The 15,739-nt window shown below is 41.4% G+C and overlaps 1 protein-coding gene across 24 annotated transcripts in view; it reads right to left on the reverse strand.

Annotated features, from left to right (window-relative positions):
* Positions 1 to 487: 487 nt before the first annotated feature.
* Positions 488 to 15,739, reverse strand: part of anks1b (ankyrin repeat and sterile alpha motif domain containing 1B) — a 1,080,298-nt gene continuing 1,065,046 nt past the window's right edge. For 19 of the 24 annotated variants that reach the window (XM_038811309.1, XM_038811312.1, XM_038811303.1 and 16 more), the window contains 2 exons: positions 3,120 to 3,211; positions 920 to 1,802 (listed from right to left, as the gene is read on the reverse strand). In XM_038811309.1, coding sequence (XP_038667237.1) covers positions 1,757 to 1,802; positions 3,120 to 3,211 — 138 coding nt within the window. In that variant the 3' untranslated portion in view covers positions 920 to 1,756. Of the gene's footprint in view, positions 3,212 to 4,641; positions 4,732 to 15,739 lie in introns of all 24 variants that reach the window. The other 5 variants (XM_038811325.1, XM_038811327.1, XR_005462295.1 and 2 more) reach the window with 4 other exon arrangements.

Raw genomic sequence — 15,739 nt, forward strand, 5'->3', positions numbered from 1 at the left:
AGGTTGAACATATGGCCTGTAGGTCTGGGACGACAAGGCTTTCTTGCAAGGAGTCAAGAAACACTCCCCACCATAATGTCTGATCTGTATAGATGGTGCTTATTTCTAGTCAAAGAATGATCATTTTGAAGAATGCCAGAATTCATTATCCTCAGACAAGATTTTAGAAGTCTTTGTTCGATTAATTCGGCCATTTTATTGATATCATGCCAACATGCCTGCAAAAGTGCTTGACTGTGTTTATGTCTCCAGTGTTTAATAATGACTTCCATTAGAGGGCTAAGTGAATTGAATTTCCACCCATTTTAATATATTTCTTGTATGAATAAGAGGATTTGCATCCCTTCAATTAAAGATATTAAAAATTGAGCAAAACATAAATTTCTTAAGCTACAAACTTGGCCTTAAATTCGACTCAAATGTGAATTATTGCTAAACTCAAAATGGGTGTAAATAAGTACGTGTTTCATAAGACAGAAAAGCAAGGTTTATATTTCATACTTTTGTTTAATAAAGCATTTGTTACAGTTGCCTTCAGGGAATCATTACATAATTATCGAATCAAGAATTGAAATATCGTCAAGACAGGTTGGTGGTGTGGAGTCTTTACTGATCCAGAACGCTCCCAATCGGACTGAACTAATCATCCCTAAAGGCTGATTGGTAAAGGAAGCCTCTGGTATCTGGTGATCTTAAAACTGGGAACCAACTGAGCTTTAAATTCAGACACCATCATTTTTATACTTTGTAATTGTAAATAATTCAACAAGTACATCCGGAACTAGCGGAACTGGATCCGATAATTGGGAGAGAGCGATTTTGACCCAACCGACAATCTGATCGGAAAATAGACTTTGGCTTTTAATGCGCAGGAAGTGATAACTTCATAATGGCAGTGAAACAAATTGTAAAGCCTTCATATGTTTATACATCCTGTTTATTTAATGTGCTTTTGCAGGATATAAATAATGACAAAATTACAAAATCTGTAACTGGAAGCCCAAGCATATGTACAATTATTAGTTGCAGCGAGGCCACTATTTTATCCCCATACATTTTCATTTTGGTACCATGTTTACAGTGGGTTTTATTTTTAAACTGTCAAATTACTACATACATGTATCAACAGTGAATAGGCAAAAATATGTACAAGGAAACCGCATTGTTCAAGTACTGTAATACCGTATTAAAAGATTAACACTGAATTGAACTAAAATTCAGTCCAACCATACAATATACATTTGATTATCAATTACAACCCAAGCTCTAATTAGTCATCCCTTAACTTATATTTGGGTGACCTTTATCAGTAAGCCCAGCTTAGTTTCTATATCATATAAAAATAATGTAACATTGAAACAACTTAAGACCATTATTACACAAGTTCAATAAGGATTCTAAAATAAACATTAAATTGATTCACAATGTTTTTTTTTCCAAAGAGATGATGCCATTAGTTATCATCGTTTTTTTTTTTTACAATGCTGCCTGTTCACACCAAAGTTAAATTCGAGCTCAACATGGTTTCAATAGGCAATGCAACATCGCCGGATTATATGCTGCCGCATCTTCAATTTTTTTTTTTGCAAACAAATGAGAAACATGATGATTCTCATATTCAATAAACTTTGACCGCTCCAGGTAGTAAATCAGTTGATTGTGGTTTCACAGGTTTAGTTCAAAAAACGTCGTGTGCTGTATTGTTTGAAAGAAATCAGTCACAGATCTTAGTCTTTGCCTCATGCGGGATGATGCATCACACTGCCGAGCAAGTCACTATTCGTGAAATTTTGTGTTTTGTACTATAGAACAAAAATATATTCATTGTGCCATGTTTCATTTAAATCTGACAATCACACGTGCAGACAATATATTTTCTGAAATAGCTATTTCTTTTTCCTCATCAGAAAGGCAACCTCTTTTGCATCCATTACTGTTACTTTGGAAAGCGAGCATATCCAGCACATTATATGAATATGCAGCGCGCCTCTATCTGCAATGCAACGCTGTTCGCTTGCAGACTTCAACACTTTCTGTATTGCACAAGGGACCTCACTGCGATGAGCTACATTGGAATGATGGATTTTTTTCAACCAGTCACAGAGAAAATTATTTTTAAAAACTAGGAATTTATTTCTTTTCAGCCATTGGAGAAGCTGTTTTAAAATTAGATCTTTAATCTGAACACTGTTTAGAAACTTGACTGAAAATTGGCTTCAAGTGTAAAACTCCTGATTTTTTTTCTATTCCAAAACATTCACATTTTAGGAGCAGGCTGTCGTAAAAATCATTACTGCTTACGTGAAAAGTAATAAATAAAAATATTCTCAGTTGTAGTACCACGTTGCTAAAGCAAAAAAAAACTATAAAATTATTCTCAGTGCAGATCAGTGTTTAAAACAAGGGCGAGAGCCTCTGAAGGAATTGGTCTGAGCAAATGTAGATAGGCTGTGAAATTTCCAATAAAACAATAGTGAAATTCACAACAATTGCCTAAAGCAGTTAGCAAACCACTAAAACAGTGCAGTCATTTCAAAACAAAAGCAGTTATTGAAAGTTATTAGCTTAGCCATTTTTAACAATATCCCAAGGCTGCAATGCATACATCGCAGCTGTTTTTTTTTGTGAAAAAGTGTTAGTCCAGAAGGGATTTTTAAAAAATGCTTAGACTTGTTATCAGCTTTTAGCAGCATTCAATTAATCAGATGGGCAGAAGAGACCTTCAGAGTTAAGAGTCCACTGATTTCTTCTAAATCCGCGATGACCCGAAAAGGTTTTGAAGAGTAAAGTTATATCAAGACTGAGAGCAAAATCTTGAAACTGCATCAGCTACAGTCCTTCTGGTGGACTGGTTTTAAAATAAGTCTAAAGACAGTTGTCGTGTGTCAGTGTCATTCCTGTTGCTACAGTGAGAGGAATGGCAAGGAAAAAGAGCAGCTTCATGCAGTGATGACAGTAACTGTGTAAAGGTCACTCAGTGAGTGCAGTTTTCCTCTCCACTGGGTCAGAGGTCACCAGAGGAGACAAAATGTGCTGCCTGAAGTGATTGTTCAAAAGAGTGCGAAGGCACAGACAAGAGGAGAATGAGACATAGCGTTTAGAATATTGTGGTCTCATACTTAGTGCTCATCGCCCTTTTTGATTCTTGCACAGGCTCCACAATCCAAGGTACATTAGGATGAGTCTTTTGTTCCAGAAGAGGTTGGTCAATCTGCAGGAAACGAGGACAAAAAAACAACTGCATGAGCAAATGGGGGATTTCATTTATTGGACGAAAAAAAATGACCAATAAAAATTAATAAACACACTTGAGGCTTTACTGCCTCCACAAACCATCATGTTCAAATTTTCTTTGACATGAAGTTAGGCTACATTACATTTCAATTCTACTGAAAGAACCAGTAGTTGCACTTTAATGACAGCAAAGTACAGCAGCCCCACCACATGACTTCTTCAGCCATACGAATGTTAAACCTGGCTTCCGTACGTACTGAACATCTCAGGTGTAGCGGATGCCGGGATGGTGGGTGGGGGAGGATGGGTGGGGCATTCCAACAATTGCAGCCTGTATACACACATCTACATCAAAATTCAGTCATCTGAAATAAAGCTTGTTAGCTAATTAGCTTTGTGTCCACTATAAACAATTCAAATAAAGATTAAATCTAAGGTATAATCGCACCCTATTGGGAGAATATCTAATAGGTTTTGTACGGAGATGCTCTTTTAAAGCAATTGAATTCAAAGCTAAAATATTTACTGCAATGGGAATAACTATGAATGTTTTTTCACAGTAACACTTTACAATTTGAGGGATGTAGCAGTTGATCAGCATTCTAAATATTACCGAAGTGCTTTGATTGCTAAAATGGTGATAACATGAGTTTACTCAAATTATGTTTTATGACTATTTTAATGTCTTGCATAACTGTCAGGTCTCTTTCAATTTATGGTTGAAGCTTCGCTAGCTAGGTAAGTAACTTTACTGCCTTGTAAAGGTTTGAAATGACAGTTCAAATTAATGCATTGAACGTTTAGTACTAAACAGGGAGCAACAAAAATAGCCCTCAATAGCCTTTAGGTAATGTGGACTTTTCACCCATGGGAACTTGTCCAAATAAAGCAGATGACTTTTTTTTGGTGATTCTTCAAATGATCATAGAACAAACATTAACCCTGGAAGATACCTTTAACAAGTGTAAAATAAATAGCAAAGTCTACTGGTCACAGAGCGCACAGCAGGTGCACCAACACACTGTGCCATGGAGTGGTAAATTGCAGGCTTGGGTCTGCAGGGGAGGGGGGTGGTGCAACAGGGAAGAAATAGAGGCTGTTTCACCCCAAGGCCACTTTCACACACCACCTAATGCCCCATTGCAGAGAGGCATCAGATTGCCCTGGCTGTAGGTCACCTGCCCATCCACTCAGGTGGGTGAAGGGAAAATATATTTCAGACGGGGGACAAAATAAATAGGGAGAGACCTGGTCATGTTCCGCCCCACCACCAGCAAGCCCCCCTCCCCTCCCCAACCCCACTGCTGCACGATGCTTGGAAGTTTAGAAACGTGAATTGTTTTGTGCTCATTTTAAATTACACTATTTAGACGATTACAGCATAGGCCAGCTGCAAAAGACACGTACCTAGTGTTTTACAGAAACTGGTCTTTGATGAAATCATGTAAAAAAAGACCATTCGGTGTTGGTATCCGGCTTATTACCATTCTGCATCTCCTAGAGACGGTGCGATTAAAACTGTTAAAGGGGAAATCTCACCACAGCACAATTCATTGTTATTGTGCGCAAACAATACATCATTAAAAACACTAATAAACTATAGTGCAACTTGTACGTTAAGGCATTTTATCCATAACCCAAGTAAAACAGAAATATATTAAAGCACCTTCCATGAAGTCTGTCCAAAGTTACAGTAAATATAGCAACCAACAAAACTCTTGAGGAGTCGGTAAGCTGCTCCACTGTATTTCTTTCAACTATTTACTTAACATATTGTATGATATAACCCATCATCTGACTCACAACTTTGTGGAGGTCTTTTTTTAAAAGATGTGAAAACCTGGAAGGTGCAACTTAAATGTTACTGCTAGGTGGGCTAAAAGGTTACGTTTACACTGGTGTGACCAGACACACAGGATTCTGAAATAATATACATCAATTGAATGAGAAATCAAATGTATATTTTATGTACTAAATGTTCTGTTTATAAAGCAAGCCTATTTGCAACACAATCTGTGGTGCCCAGTTACTGGAAACATATGCTCAAGCCACTATTTTATAATAACCAGCAGAACAGCAAGTGGCAGACTTAACAAGGTTAATACTGATGGCACATTTGCTGTGCTAGCTACATGGAGTTGCTTATTGTATTGTAAGAAAACATTTATTTTTATCTCAAGTGGCAAGAACTCAGGTCTGTTTGAAAATGCCCAGTTAAATTACTAATTTGCATTGCACTGTTAGTGAGCATCCTATAAGGCCCCCATGCCACAAAAGGAATATCCAATCCCAATGCATTCAGTTTAAAAGATCATTAAACAAAAACAAGATTAAAAAGCTGCACATAGTCAGAAAATGTGCATATCCGAATGGACTACATTTTGGTAATAATGTTATCAAGAAATTAAATGCCACCTAAACAATACAGCAGCTCAAAATTCCACAAGAAACCAGGTTGGAATTGGGTGGTCTATACAGAACTCTACTCAACTATAATTTCTGGTGTGTCAAACAGCACATTTTCTTCCTCAAAGTAGGTGCTGTCTCATTACTGATTATTGATGTTAATGCCATTGGCTTCAGACCACCAGATAGTTCATTTTGGATTCTATATAATGTGAGAATGCTGGGTGTTCTGAAGGTAACCAAGATGCTACGGAAGTAATATTGCAACAAGCCATAGTTTCACATGCTTCCACACTGCACTCTGTTCAGCAAATTAGCTTTTTAAAATATGTGTATATATAGAAAGGTCAGTTTGAAATATTAACAATGAATTCAAGGTTTATAGGTGTTAAGATTGAACAATGAACACAGCGTTGTCTAGGCTAAAATTCGACGTGCACCCTCGAGAGCTTCAGCTGTCATATCTGTTTTCCGTTCTTTATAAAGGTCGTGGGCAAACAGAATATTGAAGTTCTGCTGTCATTATGGAGATGCTGGAATAATGCTTAGTTCATGAATAATTAAATGCGCATCAGAGCACCTATGAAGTAAGGTAGCTTTTAATTTGGGCTCATATCTCGCTAGTATTTATAACAGTACATGAATTTAAACTAAGCTTGCTTGGAGCAGCAGCAGAAGTATACATGTTGAACTGTGCCAAAATTCCAGAAGGAAAAATGGGCACCAGCAGCTGCACAAGTATGAAGTATATTAATTCATGTAGTTACCTTATCCAGATCATTAAAAATAATAAAATGCATTGATCTCTTTTGTTTCTGACATATCTAGCTTCTGTTTAAATTAACCAAGTACAGAGTTCTCAATAAAAATTTAGTGGTGAATTTGAGTTTAAATTAAAACTGGCAGTTTGTTTACTGAAAGGAAAACACCTGCAGTTGGGAATAGAGGGTCATATTGTTAATTGGTCTGTTCTCCTCGCTAAATTTGAGTCCAATAAAACCTTGTGGGTTTTGGCTGCTCCAGTAATAGGAGTTGCTGCCTTTCAATCCAATTCATGTGAAACCAATCACAAAATATTTTGCCAAATGTGCTGTATTGAGGTATCATGCATCCTGAATTTTAGCCTTGCACAATTAATAGCAGATGATGCAGAGGAAAAACTCAAGGGGGGGCAGACAAGGCAATGCAGACAAAGGAAAAAACAAGACCTGAAACTTGTGCGGCAGAGAATGATGAAACTTGGAAGGAAGAGGAGGAGGAGGGTGGGGTGGCCTGTGAGGGGTGTAAATGTGATCTAAGGACCATCTGTTATTTGGCTGTTTCACCTGAAAAGAAAGTGCAAACAACAACATAGCTGTATATATGCGTCATGAAAAATGCAGAGGCATTTCTAAGCAAAGGAGACACTTTCAAGTGCTGTTGTTAAAAGTATGAAAAAATAGTACCCTTCCCTAAGGTTCTTCCTCATCTTCATCTCTCCGTTCCATGCCAAACACTGTTCTCTGGTCCAATGGGACACAGGTGACTAGCTTAGGCCCGGGCCCAGTGCCAGCCTATAATTAGCTGGAAAGGGGGAAAAGTGTAAGGTAGCAGCCAATGATGACTGTGCACCCCCTCACGTCACAATACAGTTTAATTTCTGTTCAATGGCTCCCTGAAGTGTACTGAAATTGAAACCTGCACAAGTGCAAGTGTGAGGCAAGCGCTCCACCATATTGCTTTTAAGGCACCAAGACACTGAGTCTTCATATTACTTGATTTGGAGTCAAATACTTTAACCACAGTCAAACCCACTTATGTTCCCCCTAGAAAGAACTAATAAGATTGTTCCATTAAAGTTGCATTTTCACATTTGATTTGGCTAATATGGTATAAATTTAGGTCTCCAGGAAATAAGAATGCATATTTTTATTAAAGAAAATTAATGCAGGCAGATGTTTATTACTTTAAAAGATGCTAATTTACACAAGAAGCAGAACATTAATTTATATTTAGTTCAAGAAAAAAAAAATGTTAAAACCAAATTAAACTGCTGCATAAAGCCACTTCATTTTAATTGCTTTGGATGTTTTATTTTAGGTTGCTGTTCCTCTACAAACAGGCATTGCTCAGAAAAACACATCAGCTTACTGCACAAATGCTATGGTGTGGAGATGCCGGCGTTGGACTGGGGTGAGCGCAGTAAGAAGTCTTACAACACCAGGTTAAAGTCCAACAGGTTTGTTTCAAACACAAGCTTTCGGAGCACTGCTCCTTCCTCACCTGTTGGACTTTAACCTGGTGTTGTAAGACTTTTTACTGCACAAATGCTGGCATCCTTTCCATTGGAGTTTGTTGAGACATGCCAGCCCTGCAAGGTAGTCACCACCTTAATGTCCCCATCGTCATTGTAAAGTTCCCCATCAGTGCCGGGAGGTATCTAGTTAGTGTCGGAAGGTGCTACTTCAAAGTCAAATTGCAAAATATGCTGACTTGCAACAGGACAACTTGCTTTCCTTCCCCTGCTTTTAGGAGGTAAATATTCTACTAGAGGTTCCCCACCCTTGTTTACTGCAACTTTATTAGGAGCAGCTTGGTCTGAACCACTATCTCATATTCAGTTATGGAGCAGGTTTCAAAGTGCTCATTACATTTAGCAACACAATTTTATCCCAGCACCACTGCACAAATATTTTGCCGCCTGACAATTAGTTATCATATCCTACGCCATATTTTTTTGGCAATTTTTGATCTCACCCACACCCTCCAGATGCTTTGAGAATAAGCATATTGTAAATATATGAAAATAAATGACACGCAATGTGAATAGCAAATCATCTTCTAATAGAGCAGTAACTTTGGATTACAAGACTGATGCTATGCTGTCACTAGTGATACAGACATTGGGCGCGATTCTCCACAAATGCGGAGAATCGTAAAGGCTGCCGTGGGACAGGCCGTGACCCACGGCAGCCTTCACGGCCACTTCCGGGGCCGATTCTCCCCCCCAGGCGGGGCTAGGAGCGCGGTCCCGTGCGTCACGGCCTTGACGACGGTCGTCAAGGCCGCATGCCAAGCGTCACGGCACATGATGAGGCCGATGACGTCAGCCGCGCTTGCGCAGGTTGGACAACGCCAACCCGCGCATGCGCAGTTGGCGTCTTTCTCCTCAGCCGCCCGGCAAGACGTGGCGGCTTGATCTTGCCGGGCGGCGGAGAGGAAAGAGTGCGTCTGTTTTGGACGCTGGCCCGACGATCGGTGGGCAGCGATCGGCGGGCCTGTCCCCTCCCGAGCACAGTCGTGGTGCTCCCGTGCCAATTGGGCCTCTAGGTGCCCCAAACGGGCATCTGCCGCCCGTTTCACGACGGCAGCGAGCAGGTGTGTTTGCTGCCGTGGTGAAATGGGCGTGAAGGGCCGGACGCTCGGCCCATCAGCCTCGGAGAATCGCCGCTCGCCGTAAAAAGCTGCGAGCGGCGATTCGTGGCGTGGGTCGGTCGTGGGGGGGGGGGGGGGGGGGAGAGAATAGCAGGAGGGTGTGAAAAATATCGGGAGGCCCTCCTGCTATTCTCCCACCCGGCGTGGGGGGCGGAGAATCGCGCCCACTATGTTTAATGTCTCCTATTCAGACTTTCAAACTCACAATTTAGGTTCACAACTCTCCAGGGTTTCTGTTATCTATCTGAAATGTGTACACAGGTAGAATAATGGTACCCAACTCTCCTACTAATCTCTCTTATATTTCATAGAATTTACAGTGCAGGAGGAGGCCATTCGGCCCATCGAGTCTGCACCGGCTCTTGGAAAGAGCACCCTAACCAAGGTAAACACCTCCACCCTATCCCCATAACCCAGTAACCCCACCTAACACTAAGGGCAATTTTGGACACTAAGGCCAATTTAGCATGGCCAATCCACCTAACCAGCACATCTTTGGACTGTGGGAGGAAACCAGAGCACCCGAAGGAAACCCACGTACACACGGGGAGGACGTGCAGACTCCGCACAGGCAGTGACCCAAGCCGGAATCGAACCTGGGACCCTGGAGCTGTGAAGCAATTGTGCTATCCACAATGCTACCGTGCTGCCCACTAGTCTTTCTCAGTCTGTCAAATAGAGCCAGGGAAACAATTTTGTGATATCCCTTCTGTAATACTGATGATACGCACTCTCTGTAGCAAATTCCCAGAAGGGGAAGATAGACAGCCCAACACTTATCCTGTCTTCCCCACACACTGGGATAATGTGATTATTAGGATCTGACTGGAAGATAACAGGATGAAAACAAAAACAGAAAAAAGTAAATCTCATTACAATTATTTATTTCATGCCTTTCCCCAACATCCCTCATTCTGCATCTCAACATGCATTACTCTAATTCATTTGGCAAACTGAAAATCATTGCTGAGTTAAAAGCAATGTCAGATTCCATTTTTTTTAAATAGCAGGCATAACAGCTTTAATGCTCTCCAGGGAAGTTCAATTTGGCACTCAAATCACTTTCCACGCATTGGAAACCAATATGCTGCCTGTGCACAGAAAGTTCAAGGGGCACATGTATCTCTTCATCCAGCCTAGAATAATGTCCCAAGATATTGGTGCATGGAAGCCTTCACCAATATCAACCTACTAATACTAATCTTCCCTTATCAATACTAATCTTCCCTCATCAATACTAATCTTCGCTCATCAATACTAATAATAATAATTGTAATTATTGTCAAAAGTAGGCTTATATTAACACTGCAATGAAGTCACTGTGAAGATTCCTGAGTCGCCATGCTCCGGCGCCTGTTGGGATACACAGAGGGAGAATTCGGAATGTCCAATTCACCTAACCGAACATCTTTCGGGACTTGTGGGAGGAAACTGGTGCACCCAGAGGAAACCCACGAGACACAGGGAGAACATGCAGACTCTGCACAGACAGTGACCCAAGCGGGAATTGAACCCGGGACCCTGCCGCTGTGAAGCAACAGTGCTAACTGCTACGCTATCATGCAGCCTCTGCTAATCTTCTTCCACTATTACTGGTCTTTCTTCGCTAATACTAGTCTTCCATCGCTAATACTAATCTTGCTTGTCTATCATTAATCTTGGGCTGGATTCTCCCCTACCCGGCGGGGCGGGGGGTCCCGGCGTAGCGGAGTGGCGCCAACCACTCCGGCGTCGGTCCTCCCCAAAGGAGAATTCTCTGCACCTTTAGGGGCCGAGCCCTCTCATTGAAGGGCTAGGCCCATGCCGGAGTGGTTGGCACCACGCTGACTGGCGCCAAAATCGGCACCAACGGTCTTTGACGCCCGCCGCCGGGGCTGGCCGAAAGGCCTTCGCCGGTTCCCACATGCACCAGTGCGTCAGCTGCCGCTGACATCATCACCGGCGCATGTGCGCTGGGGGATTCACTTCCGCCTCCGCCATAGTGGAGGCCGTGGCGGCGGCAGAAGAAAAAGAGTGCCCCCACGGCACTGGCCCGCCTGCCGATCGGTGGGCCCCGATCTCGGGCCTGGCCACCGTGGGGACACCCCCCAGGGTCCGATCGCCCCGCGCCCCCCCCAGGACCCCGGGGGCCCGCTCGCGCCGCCGAGCCCGCCGCCACCAGAGGTGGTTCAAACCACGGCGGCGGGATTGGCCTCTCAGCCGCGGGACTTCAGCCCATCGTGGGCCGGAGAATCGCCGCAGGGGGCACGCCGATCGGCGGGGCGTGATTCCCACCCCCGCCAATTCCCGGGTGGTGGAGAATTTCTGCCACGGCGGGGGCGGGACTTTCGCCGGCCCCGGGCGATTCTCCGACCCTGCGGGGGGTTGGAGAATTTCGTCCCTTATTTCACTAATGCTAATCTTCCTTCATCAAGACTAATCTTCTTTTGCCAATGCTAATCTTTCTTCATCAAGACTAATCTTCTTTTGCCAATGCTAATCTTTCTTCATCAATACTAGTTTTCCTTCATAAATACTAGTCTTCCGCCACTAATGTCAGTCTTCCTTCACTAATACTAGCCTTTCTGGACTATTACTAATCTTACTTCACAAATGCTAATCTTTCCTCATTAACATTAGTCTTCCTTCATCAATAATAGTCTTCCTTCACTAATACTAATCTTTCTTCACTGATACTAATCCTCCTTCACTAATGCTAATCTTCCTACAGCAGTACTAATCTTCCATCCCTGATACTAATCTTCCTTTGCCAATATTAATCTTGTGTCAACAACACTAGTGTTTCTGCATCAATGCTTGTCTTCCTTCACTAATACTCATCTTTTTGTAAGAAGCCTCCTGTTAATCCCTGTCTGTCCCTTGCTTTTTCCTTTTAATTTCTGTTATTCTGATATTTCAATTTTTGTGCCTAGACAAATAATGGGACCTATGCCTTTAAGATGGACTTCACCTTTATTTTATGAAAAACAGGGCACTCCAGCATGATGTGCTGTTTGGTCTGACTTGAGTGATGTCACCTCTTGATGGACTTGACTGGCAGCAAACAAGCTGTTTTCTAATTGCCGGGCCTTGGCTAATGTTTGATGTTGATTGGTGCTGACCATTCTGGAATGTTTCTTCCTCTGTAGGACTGTTTTTGCTTTAGTTTTGTTTTTTACAGAAGCTGGAGTGTCACAGGTCTAATTTCCATCTCTCACCTGATGGATTATTTTTGAAGTTTCGGAGTAAATACCTTTCTCTCTGCACAGCCAGTTTGAGCAGCAAAGTAATTCCAGTCCAGTACCAGCTGCAGGTGAGGTCAGTTGTTTAAAAACCCTTTCCTAAATCTCTTGTGGGAACTCTGTTATCTCAGAAAGGCTGTTAGACATTCTGGTGGAGTTGGACACAAATAAGAATTACACAGGTCCGAGGCTGTTTTTTTGGGGTGAAGGCACAATAAAAATTAAAGTGACTCCCAGAGGGAATCCTACAGCCTGGGAGTTCTGAATGAATGTAACTGCCAGAAGATCCTCCTTAGCAATCTAACCGCTGGTTTCACTCACCTGGAAGGATAGCCTACTGGCGCATCTTCCATTTCATATTTTAATTTCTATTATTTTGATCCCTCCCCCTCCCTGTGTGTGTCTGTTTTCTGTGTGTGTTGGGTTGAGGGTGGGACGGTAAAAAGGGGGAGGCGGGAGTAGTAGATTAGCTGTCCATTATTCTATTCTAAGTATTGCATGTCTTATCTCTATTTTTGTTATAAATAAATGGTTGCTGTGTTTCGCTTTCAAATCTGGTGCCTGTTTGGAACAGTCAAGGGCCAAAGATCTCAGAAGCTTTATACAAATTATTGGTTAATTCATTTGAGTTGGGAAACCGGGAACTGTGCGGCTGGAATTGATTGTACACTAACTCAGCGTGTCATAACACTTCACTAATTCTAATCTTCCTTCACTAATAGTAATCTTCCTTTACTAATGCTAGTCTTCCTTCAGTAATACTAGTCTTCATTCAGTAATACTAGTCTTCCTTCAGTAATACTAGTCTTCCTCCATCAATACTAGTCTTCCTTCAGTGATACTAGTCTTCCTTCAGTGATACTAGTCTTCCTCCATCAATACTAGTCTTCCTTCAGTGATACTAGTCTTCTTTCAGTAATACTAGTCTTCCTCCATCAATACTAGTCTTCCTTCAGTGATACTAGTCTTCCTCCATCAATACTAGTCTTCCTTCAGTGATACTAGTCTTCCTCCATCAATACTAGTCTTCCTTCAGTGATACTAGTCTTCCTCCATCAATACTAGTCTTCCTTCAGTAATACTAGTTTTCCTCCATCAATACTAGTCTTCCTTCAGTGATACTAGTCTTCCTCCATCAATACTAGTCTTCCTTCAGTAATAGTCTTCCTTCATCAATACTAGTCTTCCTTCATCAATACTAGTCTTCCTTCATTAATACTAGTCTTCCTTCATCAATACTAGTCTTCCGTCATCAATACTAGTCTTCCTTCAATAATACTAGTCTTCCTTCATCAATACTAGTCTTCCTTCAGTGATACTAGTCTTCCTTCAGTAATTGTAGTCTTCCTTCATCAATACTAGTCTTCCTTCATTAATACTAGTCTTCCTTCAGTGATACTAGTCTTCCTTCAGTAATTGTAGTCTTCCTTCATCAATACTAGTCTTCCTTCATTAACACTAGTCTTCCTTTATCAATACTAGTCTTCCTTCAGTGATACTAGTCTTCCTTCAGTAATTGTAGTCTTCCTTCATCAATACTAGTCTTCCTTCATCAATACTAGTCTTCCTTCACCAATACTAGTCTTCCTTCGTCAATACTAGTCTTCCTTCAGTAATACTAGTCTTCCTTCATCAATACTAGTCTTCCTTCAGTAATACTAGTCTTCCTTCACCAATACTAGTCTTCCTTCAGCAATATTAGTCTTCCCTCAGTAATGCTAGTCTTCCTTCAGTAATACTAGTCTTCCTTCATTAATACTAGTCTTCCTTCAGTAATACTAGTCTTCCTTCAGTAATACTAGTCTTCCTTCAGTAATTATTAGTCTTCCCTCAGTAATGCTAGTCTTCCCTCAGCAATGCTAGTCTTCCTTCAGTAATATTAGTCTCCCTTCATCAATACTATTCTTCCCTCATTAATACTAATCTTCTTTCGCCAATATGAATCTTTCATCAATACTAGTCTTCCATCAAAACTCTTCAGAATAGCTCATGTTTATCAGTAGAATACATCATTTTGTGTGTTCATGGCTGATGTTGGTGGCGTTATTCAATTTAGGACCAGAGTATTTAGAACATTGTTAGCTGCCTTTAGCACCAGTTACTCGCAGGCGAGTGCCTTACTGAGGCACTTTATCAGTGCTAATAAAATACATAGCTAATTTCAATGGAATAATGCCAAGTTGTCACACTGAGAATTTATAGGAAAGCAGCAACTCTCTGGCTGCAGAATGTGGGCGCTATTAATAGCCAAGAGAGCTGTGAATGAGGCCAGGACAGTCGATTCGCAAGCAAAATGCAAGAATGATTCTCTCATTAATCATCCATTTCCTGAGTTGCCCAAATACGACGACTGAGCAAGTGATTTGGAAAGGGTCCATGAACCCAGGACTATTAAAAGAAATTATTGTTCATACAAGAAGTGACAGAGCCAAGAGAGTGGGATAGCAACAAAAGGAGATGGAGCAGACAAAGACAGAGGAGTTAACATTAAATATACAATTGCTGGATTGAGACATATTGTTATTAGTTGTTCCTATGTGAGTGAAATCAGTGCAGGTACTATACTGCACAAAGTAGCAAACTTCATGTTTGACAATAATTCAGTATCTACTCAGTTAATCTTAAATGCTTGCATTCTCCAAATTCAGGATCATGTTTCGAGCAGGCTTCTGTTAAAATATGCCGATTTTCCTCAAACATGAGAATTTGAGAGTCCCTTTGATCTAATGTGTATCTGAAGAGAATATTGAACTGCAGATTGTATATTTTGGCTGCCACAAATTTGTGTATCCACAACCAAGATACTTTAATACAAGTATCTGCTGTGATTTTAGTTAGTTAGCCTTCTTCAGCACAATAATGGCAATGGTTCACCCGAAATGGTGTGACCAGTCCACCAATTAATTTGTGGGGTAGTTAAGTCAGTCTTACCAAAGCTGTGTGCTTGGAACAGCTGAGTGAATGAATAGCTGGGGACAGGTGGTGAGTTTTAGCACATGGGCAATAAGACAGGGATCAGATTGCAGCTAACTAACCAAACTGTTGCGATCCATCAAAGTCTGAGAGGCCACACTGAGGTTGGTCACACTTCTGCTTTTGTGGCCCTGCCCCAGTGCATAAAAGAGCACGACAGCTGAGGCTCTGTTGTTTGGATGGGTAAAGTGAAGAAAGGAAGATTGACAAAACTATTAATTTGCTATCTTTCTTACTTTAACCAGGACATGGAGAGGAGGAAAGTTCCAATTCCTTCTCATTTAACAATGGGAATGGCGAGAAAACTAAAATTAACTAAAAACAAAATGAATTAATGCCCGCACATCCTATGCATGAGGCAGCTGCGGTAAATCTGGCATTTAATAATTTAGAGTCACAGGACTTGCTTGAGGTAAACGATGCACATTTTATGCATTCCTCTCCCCCCCCCCCCCCCAAGAATTCCTGCATATTTCTGGACAAAACCAGAG

The sequence above is a fragment of the Scyliorhinus canicula genome, chromosome 11 (assembly GCF_902713615.1).
Source record: "Scyliorhinus canicula chromosome 11, sScyCan1.1, whole genome shotgun sequence".
In the NCBI taxonomy this organism is placed as follows: Eukaryota; Metazoa; Chordata; class Chondrichthyes; order Carcharhiniformes; family Scyliorhinidae; genus Scyliorhinus; species Scyliorhinus canicula.